The following is a 14,672-nucleotide window of genomic DNA, read 5'->3' on the forward strand; positions in this document are numbered from 1 at the left end:
GCAGAGAACTGTAAGGAAAGGCGACCAAAGGAGGAATTGGCTTTGGGGGTGACCAGTGAGATATACCTGCTGGAGCGCATGCTTCGAGTGGGTGCTGCTATGGTGACCAGTGAGCTGAGATAAGGCTTTACCTAGCCGAGACTTGTAGATAACCTGTAGCCAGTGGGTTTGGCGACGAGTATGAAGCGAGGGCTAACCAACTAGAGCATACAGGTCGCAGTGGTGAGTAGTGTATGGGGCTTTGGTGACAAAACGGATGGTACTGTGATAGACTGCATCCAGTTTGTTGAGTACAGTGTTGGAGGCTATTTTATGATGACATCACTGAAGTCGAGGATCGGTAGGATGGTCAGTTTTACGAGGGTATGTTTGGCAGCATGAGTGAAGGATGCTTTGTTGCGATATAGGAAGCCGATTCTAAATTTAATTTTGGGTTGGAGATGCTTAATGTGAGTCTGGAAGTAGAGTTTGCAGTCAAACCAGACACCCAGGTATTTGTAGTTGTCCACGTATTCTAAGTCAGAGCCGTCCAGAGTAGTGATGCTGGACGGGCGAGCAGGTGCGGGCAGTGATCGATTGAATAGCATGCATTTAGTTTTACTTGCGTTAAAGAGCAGTTGGAGGCCACGGAAGGAGAGTTGTATGGCATTGAAGCTCGTCTGGAGGTTAGTTAACACAGTGTCCAAAGAGGGGCCAGAAGTATACAGAATGGTGTCGTCTGCGTAGAGGTGGATCAGAGAATCACCAGCAGCAAGAACAACATCATTGATGTATACAGAGAAGAGAGTTGGCCCGAGAATTGAACCCCGTGGCACACCCATAGACTGCCAGAGGTCCGGACAACAGGCCCTCCGATTTGGGCCTGTTGACTTGGAGAAGATCTGCAAAGCGGAGTGGGACAAAATCCTTCCTGAGATGTGTGCAAACCTGGTGGATAACTACAAGAAACGTCTGACCTCTGTGATTGCCAACAAGGGTTTTGCCACCAAGTACTAAGTCATGTTTTGCAGAGGGGTCAAATACTTATTTCCCTCATTAAAATGCAAATAAATGTATAACATTTTTGACATGCGTTTTTCTGGATTTTGTTGTTGTTATTCTGTCTCTCACTGTTCAAATAAACCTACCGTTAAAATTATAGACCGATCATTTCTTTGTCAGTGGGTAAACGTACAAAATCAGCAGGGGATCAAATACTTTTTTCCCTCACTGTATTCCTAGTTCTACATTTTTTGAGTGGGGCATGCTTATTTAAGATGGTGAGGAAGGCACTTTTAAAGAATAGCCAGCCATCATATACTGACAGGATGAGGTCAATGTCATTCCAGGATACCCCGGCCAGGTCGATTAGAAAGGCCTGCTCGCAGAAGTGTTTTAGGGAGCGTTTGACAGTGATGAGGTTTGGTCGCAGACCCATTACAGATGCAGGCAATGAGTCAGTGATCGCTGAGATCTTGATTGAAAACAGCAGAGGTGTATTTGGCTATCAAAACACAGTTGGGGGTGATGATGATCGATTACTTTTTTTTATCTGATAGGATACTTTTTTTAAATCATTGGTGATCGGCTTAATGCTGGGAATTATTTGCCTGATAAAATTAAGCATAAATGAAGGACATTTTTCCTTTTCACCTCACAAATGTACACGACTGGATGAGTGAGCCATGCCTATTATAACCTAGTTTTAAACTGAAGTCATAAATCACTACCTACTTAATTGTTTTTATTTAACTAGGCAACTCGGTTAAGAACTAATTCTTATTTACAATGATGGCCTACCGGGAAGAGTGGGTGAACTGCCTTGTTCATGGACAGAGTGACAGATGTTTACCTTGTCGGCTCGGGGATTCGATCCTGCAACCTTTCGGTTACTGGCCCAACGCTCTAACCACTAGACTACCTGCCTCCCCATAATAGGATTTAGGCTGGTGTTGGAGACTTTTTTTTAAATGAAGTACAAAGAAAAAGCTATGTTGTCCAGTCCTAGGGACCTCATTCAGTATCACACCTACAATCAGTCTCAGGAATAATACCTGTTCCAAGAGCATCACGTCCCAGGGACATCATGATCATGGGTGGCAGAAATTGCGTTTAGCCATTAGATGGTGCTGTTGATTACATTGTAAAACAGGGTTTAGAAAGCCCAATGATGGAGCTGTGTTCATCATCCATCACATTTGCAGTCAAGAAGACGTCAATATAAGACAGAAGATCGCGTCACTGCAAGGACACTTTTTAATATGTCAGAAGCAATAAATATTCACATCTCAATTCTCTATTCTTTCAGTTTACACTTACTACATACACAAATTAAATTCTTAGGATCATACTTGTTGTATGTTTAAAATAATATCAATTAGTGCTCTGACATACAAACATTTCAGTACTCTAATTTATTATCTAACCTTCAGTCTAAAATAAAAATAATTAAATCGGACCAAAGTCCCCCTGCTCCTCTTTCTTTCTCACACACGCAGGCATGCACGCTCACACGCGCACAGGCACACACCTTAATAACAAAATGGAAATATTTATTTCCAAAGTTATTAAGTATTTGTAATATAATATGTACATTCATATTTATACAGTACAATCCATTCAATAAGTGCAGATATATTCATGCAAGAGGGGTCACAAAGGTACAATACAGAGGAAATTAGACAGGAAGTAGCCAACACAAAGCTTCAACATTAACCACCCCTAAAACCTCTTATTTTTCCCTGACTACACATACTCTTATTCTGGATTTTAAAGTTAATCTGTCTCTTAGTTTTAACAAGTATTGTCTAACATTTCTAACTACATCTTACATCCTAAAATTTAATTATTTCCTTTTGTCCCTTCCTTTGTCCCTTCTTCAACCTAGCATTGTTCTAACACAGTGCAATAGAAGGACAGAGAGAGGAGGTTAAAAAGTGGGTCGACAGAGATGATAGAGGAGAAGATGAGCAAACTTGTTTGATCTAATGACAAGCACATTCAGTAAGGTTGCTGGGGTGAAGGGTATTTGGGTGGTGGTGAGTTCTCTGAGGACTGGCAAGGGGGTATGGGAGGAGCGTTTTTAAAAGAATGCAATTTCTGACTTTAAGACACCACGTGTGCAAAATCACAAAACTGCATTACAAAGCGTGCTTGTTCAAAGACATAAACTGTCCAAACACACGCCATGTGAGAAACTCAACAAGACCTGATGCTTGTAAGCGAGTCTCCTGATAATAGAGAGAACACAAACGGCAGGGTCACCAATTAAATTAGGGTCATTGTATATGACCAGCTCAAAGGTCAAAGCCCTTAAGAGGATATTTCGAAGGGGTCTGGAAAGAGTTGATTCAAAACACATAAGACTACATAAACATAATTTAAAATGGTCCCCTATCTGTTAAGGTGAATTTAGACTCCAATGACCCCATTTTTAGACACTGTGCCACTGCAAGTTCAGAAAAAAGGGAGGGAGATAGAGAGGGTACACAACTATATTATAACAAAAAGTTATAAATATGAACTAATATTTTCAACAATCAATAATAATAACTGATAATAGAAGTTATCGATGGCAATCATCATAGAGAACAAAAAGAAATCACACTTTATAACACCCTCGTTACATATCAAAAGTATGAGGGAATTAATACATGTGTATATATCCTCTGTATAATCATTTATAATCAAACATCTAATCAATCAATCAATCAATTATTTATATATAATTAATCACTGGATCAAAACAGTTATGTTATTAGACAATATTCATCATACTCATAGCAAGTATATATGTAACATTTATTCAACAGCAAAAAAAGCTTAAAAACATTCAAAAATATGATTTGTAGTATCATTAATCCACACACCCCATAGGGAATGCATGTAAATCTTATGAAATCAGATGACTTCTCTTAACATGTAGAAGACCATAGAGCATAAGACTGCTATTGAACCGTGCAATAGTCATAAAAGTTTAAGACAAAGCAACATTTCTCTGAGGTCTACATTCAAAAAGGATACCTTTCAGTGATGAAGACCTGCCATGGAAATTAACAAAGACATTAAGCTGAATAAATTATTGCAAAGTCAAGGGACATTTTTTGCAACTATCCTCAATGGCTGTTTACAATGCACAACCCTGCTGGAATGTATTTAGTGTTGAAGACTTTTTCAGCTCCAGGTGGGTGGGGTTGGTCTTTCTATTGGTCAGCATTATCCTAATCTCGACGACAGAGAACCAAATCTTGGTTGCTTCCTTCATTACGAGAGACTAGATTTGTCCAATTAATAACGTTGCACAATTACATGTTGGTACCTGTGTTTAAAACAGTTTCAAGCTCATGTCTTGGCAGTGTCCAGAGTTTCCAATAATAGTTCAGACAGTGAAACACTGGTTTACAGGCCCTCTACTGTACATTTACTACTAGCATCCGTTCTATGGCTATAGAAATGATTAATTGTGTGTGTGTGATACTTTTTCCTGCCTGCTGCCAACTTCAGAAATCTACCTCATTGCTCCTACCTGTGACTTTCCCTTATAAGTGTGTGCTGAGAGCTTATAGAATACACCTGAGAAACTGCAACGCAAACTCTATACAACTGCAGTATACACTCACGGGCCAGTTTATTAGGTACACCACCCGTTCACAAAAATTGATCGTTTCTACAGAGAGTGAGTCACGTGGCTGTGGTTTGCTCTATAAAGTAGGCAGACAGGCATCGAGGCATTTGGTTACTGTTCGATTGAACAGAATGGGCAAAACGAGTGATCTAAGTGACTTTGAGCATGGTATGATCGGCACGTCGGACCCAGTATCTCAGAAACGGCTGCCCTCGTGGGCTTTTCATGCACTAAAGTGTCTAGGGTTTACAGAGAATGGTGCAAAAACATCCAGTTAGCGGCAGTCCTCTGGGCGAAAACTAGTTGATGAGAGAGGTCGAAGGAGAATGGCAAGCTAACAGACAGACAAATAACGGCGCTGTACAATAGTGGTGTGTAGAACGGCATCTCGGAATGCACAACTCTGTCACGGATGGGCTACTGCAGCAGACAACCACACCAGGTTCCACTCCTATCAGCTAAAAACAACAAGAAGTGGCTCCAGTGAGAACGCGATCACCAACACTGGACAATTGAGGAGTGGAAAAACATTGCCTGGTCCGACGAATCCCAATTCCTGTTGCATCATACCTAGGATAGGATAAAGTAATCCTTCTAACCCCCCCCCCCTTAAAAGATTTAGATGCACTATTGTAAAGTGGTTGTTCCACTGGATATTATAAGGTGATTGCACCAATTTGTAAGTCGCTCTGGATAAGAGCGTCTGCTAAATGACTTAAATGTAAATCATGTTGATGGCAGAGTCAGGATTTGGCGTAAGCAGCATGAGCCCATGGATCCATCCTGCCTGGTGTCAACGGTACAGGCTGGTGGCAGTGGTGTTAGGTCCCTTGATACTAACTGAGCAACGACTGAACACCACAGTATATCTGAACATTGTTGCTGACCAAACCCAATGTACCGCCGTCCAATCTGCAGCAACTGCGTGATGCCAAATGTTCCCTGTGGAACATTTCCGACACCTTGTAGAATCCATGCCCTGAAGAATTCAGGCTGTTCTGGAGGCAAAGTGGGGTCCGACCCGGTACTAGATGGGTGTACCTAATAAACTGACCACGGAGTGTATGTGTTATATGCATGATTGCGCTAGCCTTTGCCTATACTATATACAAACATATTTGTGTGCATACATGTGGGCGTTTCTTGCTTTATGTGTGTTGATTCTGCCTGTGTGTGCTTGTGTGTCCTGTACTGTATGTGTGAAGGTATGTTTGTATGTTCAGGTATATGCATGCTATCCAGCTCCAACTATCTCTTCTGGTCTCTCTGTCTACATGTGTGGGAAGCGGAGATGAAAGTAGCAGAGGCGAAATAAGTTGCGTTTCTTTTTGTCACTGGCGCTGTTGTTACTGCTGCTGCTGTCCTGCTCACCTCTACTAGCCCTGGCTCTATCCCTGGCCCTAGCTCTGCCCACTTCCTCCATCGTGCCCTCTGACCTCTGCCCTCTGTGCCCCCACGTTCTGTTCCTCACACTACCGTGCTGATCCGGTTGATAGGTTTGGATTTGGAGCTGACCCCTGTGCCAGTCGCCCCAGCCCCCGTCACCTGGGGCCCCTGCTGAGGCTGCCCGGGGTGCTGGGGGGGGTGAGGGCAGAGAGGCGTAAGAGGGGTAAGGGGGATAGAAGGGGGGTAAAGGGGAGTGGGGGGGAGGGGGATGGAAGAGAGAGGAGGGTACTGGGGCTGATACTGGGCGGCGGACGTAGCGTGATGGGCGTTGACGGAGGCGGGCGGCTGCTGGTGCTGATGTTGGTGGGGCAGCGTGCCAAAAATGAAGTGAGACTGATGTGGGTGGGCGGTGGGGTGTGGCGCGGCACTGAGTGGGTGCCCGGGGTGGGTGTGGGAGTGTGCGTGGGGGTGCGGGTGGGAGTGAGACAAAGTCAGAGGAGGTTTGCTTGGCACAGCGCACCCCCTGATAGATTGTGGGGTCTGCGTGTGGTACAGGGCGAACTGGGGGTTCTGGGAATGTTGGGAGTGAGGAGAAAGGGGGGGAGGACAGCCCACAGCTATGTTGCCGTAGCGACCCTGCATGCCATGCTGGGAAAACTGGGAGAGATGGGCCAGCTGCTGGAGCTGGGCGTGAGGGGGGCCAAAAGGAGGGCGACAGGGGAGCGGCCCTCTCTGAAGGATATGAGGGGGCACGCCCCCTCCTGGCAAGGGAGGAGGGCCAGCTTGGACGTGGTAGCGATGGTGATGGTAGTAGGGGGGAGGGGGCTGCACGGCGGCCGTGTGGCAGTACTGAGCATGCAGGGCCTGGATCTTGGAAGGGCCCCCCTCTGACTGGCACAGAGATGATGGGGAGTGAGGAGGGGGCCCTCCCGTAGTGGGTGGGGGGACAGGGGCGGGGTAGGGTGGCCCCGGTGGTATAAGGGGACTTGGCGGTTTGGCGCGTTTGCTGCCGAATAGAGAGCCCAGGAAGGAGCCCGTATTGCCCCCCCCAGGGCCGCTCCCCACCCCTGCTCTCTCTACACTGCTGGGAACCCCCCCAACTCCCATCCCAGCAGCGGTCTGTTGTTGCCCCGGCCCACCCCCCACCCCTGTTCCGGGGCTCAGGATGGGGCGATGCGGCCGGTAGTCTTCTGTAGGGTAGCAGCCTGGGATCACGCCCGGAACCGGGTAACACTGGTGGGGCCGGGGGCTGCTAATGATGGAACCCTGAGGAAGTGGAAGGACAGTTGAGGAGGAGCTCTGCAAACATATGACATCATATCACAAATCACTGGAACACTGCAATGAGTATGTCAGGTTACAAACACCACAACACCTGCACATCAACAACAAACCATTGAAACAAACAAACAATGCAAGAATGGAGAAGAACAAGAGTTGAGAACAAAAACATGCACAGGCAGGTGTGAGAGCCCAGAGGCATGGTTATACAAAGCACATTCCAGAACACACGCATACACACGTCAATCACACACGTCAGTCACACACGTCAGTCACACACGTCAGTCACACACGTCAGTCACACACGTCAGTCACACACGTCAGTCACACACGTCAGTCACACACGTCAATCACATACGTCAGTCACACACGTCAGTCACACACGTCAGTCACACACGTCAGTCACACAGAGAACATGCTAATGATGGGTCAGGGTCAAAGACGAGGGGAATGACTTCACATTTATGGCTCTATTAAATTAATGTACTGAGATGGCTGTGCTTGAGGGGCAGGTATTAAAGGGGCAGGTGCACAATTCAGTTAGTCCATTCCGACTTACTTCCATGGTACTGTCGAGGGAGCCAACACTGTTACTGCGACCACGTTTCCCTGCACCCAGCCAGGAAGAGGCAGGTTGCGGAAGAGGGGAAATACAGTAACAGAATGTTTCCGAGTGAGCTTGCAGAGATGCAGCAGATACTGTGTATTCATGTGCCAGAGGAAATAGAACACGATGCAAACAGGAAGCGAAGCAAGGAAAAATCTAAAGCAGTCCCATGGGTAGGGTACCCTCTCAGTGTCTAGACTATAGTGTCTGAAGAATTTCAGTTCATTCTTATAAAGAACCCAGTCAGTCAGTAAAAATAGCATATCTATCAACCGGCAGGATTAGTGAGAGTATTTTATTAGAATAAGGCACCATTTTCAAGAGAGAGTGGTTTGTGTGTGTGTGTGTGTGTGTGTGTGTGTGTCTCACCTCCGTCTGATAGATCTCGGAGAGATGAGCTGAGTGCGGAGCGTTTCAGTCCCTCTCCCGCAGAGTAGTTGTCATCTAGACTGGGCCTTCCCAGGGTGCCGTTCACCACCTCACCCTTCACCCCCACTCCGCCTCCAACCAAGCCGGTCAGCAGGCCAGTCCTCATCACCCCTTTCTGCTTCTCCAACTCAGCTACGGATTGAAGGAGAGAGAGGGAGAGATCGAGAGAAAGAGAGAGAGATTGACAATATAAGTAGTTAAAAGCAATACTCCCACATCACTGCCTGTTTTCCTGTAATTCACTTACAGGTGGATTGGGTAAGATACAGGAAAGCAATAGTCACTCTGTTACTTCATCGAGTCACACACCAATACGCCCACACACAGCCGTAGTTCCCCATAATGACCAACAGGGGGAGGTGTACTCACACTCTACTCTGTACTTCTCCATCTCCTGCACCTCAGCTATACTCTCTCTCAGGTCACTGACAAAGCGGGTGCGGTCCTGCTGACTGGGCGCCATGAACACGATAAGGACCTTACTGTCCCCACCCAACACTGCTGAGGTCAGGCGGATACCGTGGAGGTAGTCTGGGTGACAGACAGAGAGGAACATAAAAACACAACATTTATCGTATGGCTGTTAACTTTATGACCTATGATGACAGGCATAGACATATAGATACACACACACAGAGTGAAGGGAGCGAAAGGGAATCCTAGTGTACAGAGGAGACAGTTAATGTAGTATCTAGATGGATGGTTGAGTTGTGTGAAGAATATGAGGAGCAGGCAGAGGTGGGAACAGGGTCTCACAGGAGTTCTGGAACATGTGGACTTGCATCTCCACTAGAGGGAAGGACTGTCTGAAACTGTACGTCACAGAAGTCTTCTTCTTCTGGAAAATCTTAGTTACCTGAGGAAGCAAATGGAGAAGATATGGTTGTTTAGGTAGGGGAAAAGAGGAAATCACTCTTACATATTTCTATATTGTTTAGGATAGCCTGGTGGTCTCCAACTCTACATAGCCATAGTAGGACGCTCTCATAGGAATTCCCATTGTTATGAGGACGTGTTACAGGAAGCCTTACCACCAGCAGGTCATTAAACAGGAAGACCTCCCGTTGGTGAACTCCTGTCCTCTGGGGTCGGTTGGGGTCAGGCACCTCATAGAGCTGACAGCAGCATACCAGCCTGCGGTGTGGCAGAGACATCACCTACACAAAACACAAAAAGAAAACGAGTTTAGTATTAAATCTCCTTAAGGCTGAGCAGTAACACAAAGAATGTACTAGTATTACAGCTTGTCAAAGCTGTAACACATAGCAACAAGAGCCAGTACTACACAGCTCCTCGCAGGCTAAACAGGGAAATGACACGGGGCTACAGTTACATTTCAAGCCCAGACAACTCACAGGCTTTTTGCCTACTATGACTCTCTCCACTGCCTGCACTTGGGACACGTGGTCATCATTGGTCCTTAGCTCCCACTTCTGGATGCGCTGGTAGATCCCAACCAATAAATCCCTGGGAATGTCCTGGCCGTTGTCCACTCCTAGAAGACATGCAGAGAAAGAGACAGGCTGTTATGTGTTCATGTATAAATGCACCTACATCAATCTATTTCCTGCTGTATTATGTTGCTCATTTGATTGAAAGGCCCAAGACTTGCATTATCTGGGAGGCATGAGTCATGACCCAGAACTCATACAAGCCAAAAGGATGAGACAAACGCAGTGGCAATAGTCATAATTTATCCCAGTACCCTGCTAATTTATAGTCTGGGTGGCAGCCTGAGAATTGTATTTCTCACAACACCAGGGGGAGCCATATGCTAAGTTTAATGTTACATTATTATTTTGTTTGTGCGCATGTGTATGGATGTGTTTGTTCCAACCGCACCTCTGAGGTTCTTGATGAAGTCCTCTATCTTCATCTTCCTCTCTGCCTTAACGTTGGGGCTGTACATATCCGTGTTGAGGAGGATGATGGCGAAGGCCAGGATGAAGATTGTGTCTGGATTCTGGAACTGGCGGACCAGCGTTGGGTTACACACACAGTACCGCTGACTGGGAGAAAGAAGAATATGTTATAAAATCTTAAGAGAGATTTCCAAAAACAACACACATTCTCTATCACTCTAACAATGTAGTAGAACCATGAGTTTGGCAAAGCAGGACTATTGTACACGTTAACAGGAATACATTGTAAACACACCTGAAAGCCTCTATGAGCCTCTCTACTTTCTGGGCTTCTCCTTGAACTCTGATCTGGGCCTGGAACTTCCTCAGAGCATCGTCCAGGTCCATCCCAGAGAAATCCATCTCGTCCACCACACAACTACAACACACACAGGAGACACAGTCAACACTGTAACAGTAGCCTCCCCAAGGACTTTTTTAAACCCCCCTCCCCACGTCTCGGAGGACAACATTTTGACATTTCTGTTTTATATTTTTGTTTTCAAAGCTTTTTGCCACACAAACATTTTACTAACATTTTACATACATTTACATGGTACTTTTTTTATATACATTGAATTTGGATAGATGGATCATACCATGTGTACACTATACATAGTGTTATCAGTCATAACTATTCCAGATTCCCTCAGCTTCTCTCAGCCCATCCCATCTATCTCCTTAGGCCACCTCTTTTGATTTCCATGCATTCATCTTTTTCAACTGTGTTATGATGTTTTACATATGTTTGAAGCTTTCTAATCGCATAGTATCCACAGATTGTAATTTAAAGATTTATATTTTTGCTAAGAGTATTATTATATTGTTGATTGATTGACTATGGCTTTCCAAATCTCCCAGCAGTGCTATTTATAGATTTTTGTTCAGCCATTCCTGAACCTGTGACCAGAAACAAGCTACCTGGGAGCAATATCAGAATAAATGATCTAGAATCTGCAAAGCTGAGATGGTTTTAAGCCCAATATATACAGTGCATTCAGAAAGTAGTCAGAACCCTCGACTTTTTCCACATTTTATTACGTTACAGCCTTATTCTAAAATGGATAAAATAATTTTTTCCCCTCATCAATCTACACACAATACCCCATAATGACAAAGCGAAAACAGTTTAAAAAAAATACATTTTTACAAATGTATTAAAAATAAAAAACAGAAATACTCTAGGGAAGGGTACCAAAAAATGTCTGCAGCACTGAAGGTCCCCTAGAACACAGTGGCCTCCATCATTCTTAAATGGAAGAAGTTTGGAACCACCAAAACTCTTCCTAGAGCTGGCCGCCCGGCCAAACTAAGCAATCAGGGGAGAAGGGCCTCTGTCAGGGACGTGACCAAGAACCCCATGGTCACTCTGGCAGAGCTCCAGAGTTCCTATGTGGAGATGGGAGAACCTTCCAGAAGGACAACCATCTCTGCAGCACTCCACCAATCAGGCCTTTATAGTAGAATGGCCAGATGGAAGCAACTCCTCAGTAAAAGGCACATGACAGCCCGCTTGGAGTTTGCCAAAAGGCACCTAAAGGACCATGAGAAACAAGATTCTCTGGTCTGATGAAACCAAGATTGATCTCTTTGACCTGAATGCAAAACGCCACGTCTGGAGGAAACCTGGCACCATCCCTATGATGAAGCATGCTGGTGGCAGCATCATGCTGTGGGGATGTTTTTCAGCGGCAGGGACTGGGAGACTAGTCAGGATTGAGGGAAAGATGAATGGAGCAAAATATAGAGAGATCCTTGATGAAAACCTGCTCCAGAGTGCTAAGGACCTCAAACTGGGGCGAAGGTTCACCTTCCAACAGGGCAACGACCCTAAGCACACAGCCAAGACAACGCAGGAGTGGCTTCGGGACAAGTCTCTGAATGTCCTTCAGTGGCCCAGCCAGATCCCGGACTTGAACCCGATTGAATATCTCTGCAGAGACCTGAAAATAGCTGTGCAGCCTGACAGAGCTTGAGAGGCTCTGCATAGAAGAATGGGAGAAACTCCCCAAATACAGGTGTGCCAAGCTTGTAGCGTCGTACCCAAGAAGATTTGAGGCTGTAATCGCTGCCAAAGGTGCTTAAACAAAGTACTGAGTAAAGGGTCTGAATAGTTATGTAAATGTAATATTTCTGTTTTTTTTATTTTTAATACATTTGCAAAAACTTCTAAAAACCTGTTTTTGCTTTGTCATTATGGGGTATTGTGTGTTGATTGATGAGGAAAAAAAATCTATTTTAGCATAAGGCTGTAACATAACAAAATGTGGAAAAAGTTAAGGGGTCTGAATACTTTCCGAATGCACTGTATCAGTAAGAACCTTAACTACCAGTAATACCCTAAAATTAGGAAATATCACAGGATAAAAATAAAATGAAAGGATAGAATATCCTTTAGTATCCCCTCTAAATTAAGGATTTAGTAATCCCCTGTTATCCCCTGTTACTGTATATTCCCATTCTGAATTATACCCCTTTACCTCTCTCCCTCCCTCATTCCCAGACTTACTCCAGTACGTCCTTGTTGAACTGTTTTTGCCGGTTACCAAGGAATTCTCCAATCATCTGTCTGCTCAGGCCCTTCCTCTCCAGGATGAAGCGAGCGATCCCAACCGGAGTGTCGGACACAAAGCCTCTCTCGATCAGGTACTGGATCCCTTTCTCTGGCTTCCTGAGAACCACAGAGACCAATCAGAAAATGACAAGACTCCCCTGACGCTATATCCTACTTGTCCTATTTTGAAGGTTTTACTTTCAATGATTGGGATACGTGGCTGTTTGTTTTAAGTAGTTTATTTAGTAAAATATGAATGGATTGCAAATGTCTTACTTGTTGAATAGGTTGAGTCCGATGCGGTACTGGCGTCTTTGCACCACGTCGTTGTTGAATGGCGGTGAGTCCCAGCTGTGTCTACTCTCCCTCTGGTAGGTCTGCTTGCCCAGGGGGGGGTAGGGGCTCCCTCAGGCTGTCCTGAGACGAGGAGCCAGAGCTGCAGTTCACCGTCTCGTTGGAGTTGGTGGTGGAGTTGAGAGAGTCGTTGTCCCCGTCAGACAGACAGGGCTGTTCTAGGCCACCAGGGGGCAGCGCAGCAGAGGAGGAGGAGGACAGGGGGGTGGTGGGGGGCTGCTGGGGGGAGGACGAGGACGAGGGGGTGTCTGGGTACTGGTGGTGGTGAGGGTGGTGGTGATGGTGGTGTGCCACGTGATGGGGGATGTGAGTGGGCAGGGGGGGGGCCCCGGCCAGGGGCGCGGGTCTGGCCCTGCGCTGCTGCTGTGGAGACAGGGCGGGGAGTGTTAGGGGAGTGTTTCAGGGTTCCCTGAGGAGAGCCTGCTCCTCCTGCTGGCTCCTGCTCATAGATCTGTCTGCTGAGGGAGCCACGGTCTGAACGGTCGCTAGTGTCCACGGAGCTGTCGCTGGGGGGCTCGATGGTGAGCAGGGGCAGGTGGGCGCCCCTTAGACGGTAGTCTCGACACTCCGTGCAGGGGGTGCTGCGACGGCTGTTACTACTACCCCCTCCCTCAGTATCCCTGCTGTCCTCACGGCCCCCCACGCCCCCCCTGGGGCCCCAGTACTCTGTGTCTGTGCTGCTGGGGGCCCGGTCCAGAGACAGGGGCGAGGAGGGCATGCAGTCATCCATGTATAGAGTGACATCACTGTAGGAGGTTGCTGTGCTGTCTCCATGCATGCTGAGGCTTCCACCACCTCCTCGAGATCTCTCACCCAGGCCTCTGCGGGATGAGGGGTTACTGCTGCTGCTCCACACACACTCCCCAAAGTCATCACTGATGCCTCCGCCCTCCCTGCTACCCTCTTGGGAGTCATCCCGCCCTCCACGGCAGGTCAGGGCGTCATCTATGGAGTCAGCCAGGGACTTTACCTGTACATGGTGAGAGGAAGCTCAGTACAGTTATTAGGTACAGATACTCAACCGGCAGTGTGACAAAACAAAGACTCAAACAGGAATAGAATTGAATAGAATCTCCAATTGAGGATTATTTGAACCAGCCACCCGATTCAACATATTACTGCTGTAGTTAAAGAACCAGCTGTCTGACTGACCTGTTTGGAGAAGGAGTCTTCTAGGTGTGTGTAGTCTCCTGTCCGCTCTGTGTCAGGTGAATGAGGAGGACCGATACCCACACTGTGTGTGAAGTTTGTCTGTGTTCCGGCCCCCTGCTGCTGCGCCTGGCGGTCGTCAAATGAGTACTGCAGCCGCATGTTGGACAGGATGATGCGTCGCGTCATGCGGCTCTCGGACGCCGAGTTGCGGAGGCGCTCAAAGTTCTTGTTCATACGGTACTGGCGGAAGGCCGTCTGGATGGTCCGGGCTGCTCTGCGGCTCACGAAGGAGCCACCGTACTTTCTCTCCAACATCTCCACCTGACAGAGGAGACAGAACAGGGGACAGAGCAGTTATAGACAGGGATACCACAACACTCACTGCCAGTAAAGTAATGCATGTTG

At 46.6% G+C, this 14,672-nt stretch overlaps 1 protein-coding gene across 1 annotated transcript in view; it reads right to left on the minus strand.

The window, feature by feature from the left end:
• Nucleotides 1–2,217: 2,217 nt before the first annotated feature.
• The window catches only part of LOC106572434 (IQ motif and SEC7 domain-containing protein 1), an 83,606-nt gene continuing 71,151 nt past the window's right edge, over nt 2,218–14,672 (minus strand). The window contains 14 exon segments of the mRNA XM_045696222.1: nt 2,218–7,255; nt 7,830–7,879; nt 8,247–8,438; nt 8,676–8,837; nt 9,063–9,162; nt 9,338–9,463; nt 9,662–9,801; nt 10,149–10,315; nt 10,464–10,586; nt 12,717–12,878; nt 13,038–13,150; nt 13,152–13,311; nt 13,313–14,085; nt 14,268–14,588. Of these exon segments, the coding sequence (XP_045552178.1) occupies nt 6,071–7,255; nt 7,830–7,879; nt 8,247–8,438; nt 8,676–8,837; nt 9,063–9,162; nt 9,338–9,463; nt 9,662–9,801; nt 10,149–10,315; nt 10,464–10,586; nt 12,717–12,878; nt 13,038–13,150; nt 13,152–13,311; nt 13,313–14,085; nt 14,268–14,588 (3,774 nt within the window). The 3' untranslated portion in view covers nt 2,218–6,070.

This window comes from Salmo salar, chromosome ssa15 (assembly GCF_905237065.1).
Source record: "Salmo salar chromosome ssa15, Ssal_v3.1, whole genome shotgun sequence".
Classification (NCBI taxonomy): domain Eukaryota; kingdom Metazoa; phylum Chordata; class Actinopteri; order Salmoniformes; family Salmonidae; genus Salmo; species Salmo salar.